This window comes from Miscanthus floridulus, chromosome 8, assembly GCF_019320115.1.
Source record: "Miscanthus floridulus cultivar M001 chromosome 8, ASM1932011v1, whole genome shotgun sequence".
In the NCBI taxonomy this organism is placed as follows: domain Eukaryota; kingdom Viridiplantae; phylum Streptophyta; class Magnoliopsida; order Poales; family Poaceae; genus Miscanthus; species Miscanthus floridulus.
Genome location: NC_089587.1, coordinates 148593124 through 148595857, shown reverse-complemented (window position 1 = coordinate 148595857; position 2734 = coordinate 148593124). Strand labels below are relative to the sequence as shown.

General features: G+C 64.8%; 1 protein-coding gene across 1 annotated transcript; it reads left to right on the top strand.

The window, feature by feature from the left end:
- Positions 1–354: 354 nt before the first annotated feature.
- On the top strand, positions 355–2415 carry LOC136473664 (uncharacterized). The gene has a single exon (XM_066471315.1). The coding sequence runs from the start codon at positions 795–797 to the stop codon at positions 2163–2165; it is 1371 nt and encodes a 456-aa protein (XP_066327412.1). The 5' UTR covers positions 355–794; the 3' UTR covers positions 2166–2415.
- The last annotated feature ends 319 nt before the right edge of the window (positions 2416–2734 follow it).

Here is a 2734-nt window from a genome sequence, read left to right as displayed (position 1 = left end):
GGCACATGCGCGAGCGCGAGGCCAGTGTCGCAGTCCACCTCCGCCCACGGGAACATGGGATGGGACGGCATGGCCCGGTGCCACGCAGCAGGGAGGTGAACCAAAGCGAAAGTTTTTTTTTTTAAAGCCTGTTCTGATCCGTACGTATATCTGTATGTAGGAGGAGTACTGTACATACTCGAGACCTTATGTACATACGCAACCCCCTGTTGCTCTGTACAAGTAGTACCAACCCACTCTAGCTAACGTAGGCAGCTGGAACGCACCAAGCTGCCGCCACCACAGTACCGGGCCTGGCCTCGTATTCCCGGCCCGCATTAAACAAAGGCCCCGCCCGCGAAAACCCAAATGGCACGGGAATGGGATGGCCGAACCGGATGGCGCCCCGCACCCGGCCTCTCCCTCCTCCGGCCCTCCCGCTCTACCCGCGCGGCAAACACAAGGGGAGCCAGCCACAGAGCAGCAGACCCCATCACTCCCACGCCACGACCAGTCGACCACCTCTCTCTCCTCTGCCCTGCAGGGTCTGCAGCTGCAGTGCCCGTCTGGTACAGCTGCTCTCCACCCCTCCGCCACCCGCCCTCCCTCTCGAGGCGGGATCAGGGGCGCGGCCCAGTCCAGTGGCGGAGGCAAATCAGCGGCGTCCAGCACCGCCAGAAAAATCCACCGGCTAATGCCGGGGATCGTCTACCCTAGCTTCGTGTAGCTGAAAGCTAAGGCTAGATCCTCCTTCCCGGTCCGCCGGTCAAAAAACAGGCAACAGAGAGCGTGTGTCCCCGGACAGGAGAGGAACCATGGGGGAGAAGCAGGCGACGGACGCGGCGGCGGTGGATGCGGGCGCGGGGGACCAGGACGACGGCACCGCGCCGCCGCATCCGCTGGACGGCATCCAGTACTGCACCGAGCACCCCTACCGGCCCGCCAACGCCGCCGCCGCCGCGGCTGTCGCCGGCGGGGGAATATGCGCCTTCTGCCTGCAGGAGAAGCTGGGGCGCCTCGTGTCGTCCTCCAAGTCGAGCCCTTTCTTCCCGCTCGGCGGCCACCCGCCGCCGTCGGGGTCCCCGTCGTTCCGCCGCGCCACCGAGCCCCCGGCGCCGCCGCTCCTGCACCCGTCCGGCGCCGCGCGCAAATTCATGTCGTTCCACCCGAAGAAGACGCCCTCGTCGTCTTCGTCCTCCGCCGCCGCCTCCGTGGGCGGAGGCGGGCTGAAGCGGAGCAAGTCGGTGGCGCCGAGGCCCGAGCTGGAGCAGTTCCCCTACTCGTCGGCGGCGTCGCCGTCGCTGGCCGCCGAGAGCCCGCGCAAGAAGAGCTTCTGGTCCTTCCTCTCCCTCACCTCCTCCTCCGCCTACGCACACCAGGCCGCCGCCTCCACGCCGTACGGCATCAATGCGGGCGCCGCCGCCGCGAGGAGGAAGTCGGTGTCTGTGGCGTCAGCGGCGTGGGCGCCCAGGGGTGGCGGCGGCGCCGGCGCGCAGGACCAGCAGCCGCGAGGCGGGACCGGGGCGGCGGCGGCGTCGTCCACGCTGGGGCGGACGCTGGAGGCCATCGGCGAGCCCGAGAGCCCGAGCCAGAGCCAGGTGTCGTCGTCTTCCTCCTTCGGGCGGAAGGTGGCGCGGTCACGCTCCGTGGGCTGCGGCAGCCGCAGCTTCTCCGGGGACTTCCTGGAGCGCCTCTCCAACGGCTTCGGCGACTGCACGCTGCGGCGCGTCGAGTCCCACCGCGAGCCCAAGCCCCACAAGATGCGCGGCGGCGGAGGCCTGCGCCACCTCGGCGACGCTGGCGCTGGCGCAGACGACGACGACGACGTGTACGAGCACCAGCAGCGGATCAAGTGCGCGGGCTTCTTCGGCGGCTTGGGCCCCGCGTCGTCCTCCTACTGGCTCTCCGCAGCGGAGGGCGCGAGCGTCAGCAGCGGCAGCAAGAGGTCGTACGGCCGGAGCCACCGGAGCTGGGCGTGGGCGCTGGCGAGCCCCATGAGGGCGCTGCGGCCGACGACGACCTCCACCTCCACCAAGACCATCACCGTGGTGCCGCCCAGCCACGTGACCGTCCACAGCAACAGCAACGGCAACGGCAACACCTCGGCGTCGGCATTGTCCATAGCATCCCCGGCGCCACCATCCGCGGAGGCAACAGCAGCGGCAGCTCCAGTGGCGGCGAATTGAAATTCGAAGGTGGAGCTGGAGCATGGCCGGTTAATCACCCCCATCGCCTTCGTTCGTCGAATCGCCTCGTATAGATCTCGTCCCCCTCCCCCCCCCCGTTCCTAGTGTGCGTGTGTGATTTCAACAAGAAGAACTGCTCATAAGTTGAAAATCGTGCTGTGGAATTTGGGTTTGATCGTGCTGCTGGCCCTGACGTCTTGTCTGTTCATGTGGGCACTTTGCTTTACTAGACTAACAATGTTAGTACGTACACCTGAATTTGTTGATGTGTTCGTCAAATCAAATCGCCGCCCCTTTCTTTGATCGTTTTCTTCAAAGCTCATGGAGCAGAACTTCGTCGGTTGTTGCTGAACAGACCGGCATTATTGTGCGGTCCGATTTTAAAATGTTCACCGTGTGAGTTGTGGTGATGAGGATGACATCTCTAGGAGTCCATAACTCGTTGATGCTTCCAACGAACGACCCATCATGGCGATCCCGTCCATGTGAAGGTTGAAGTGTTAGATTTCACATGTTGGTCCAACGGTTAATTGGGCCTTTGATCTACATCCTGATCGGGGGCGTACACC

Bases quoted from the DNA above. Each gene is read 5' to 3' on its own strand.
- LOC136473664 (XM_066471315.1), top strand. From the start codon at position 795: ATGGGGGAGAAGCAGGCGACGGACGCGGCGGCGGTGGATGCGGGCGCG.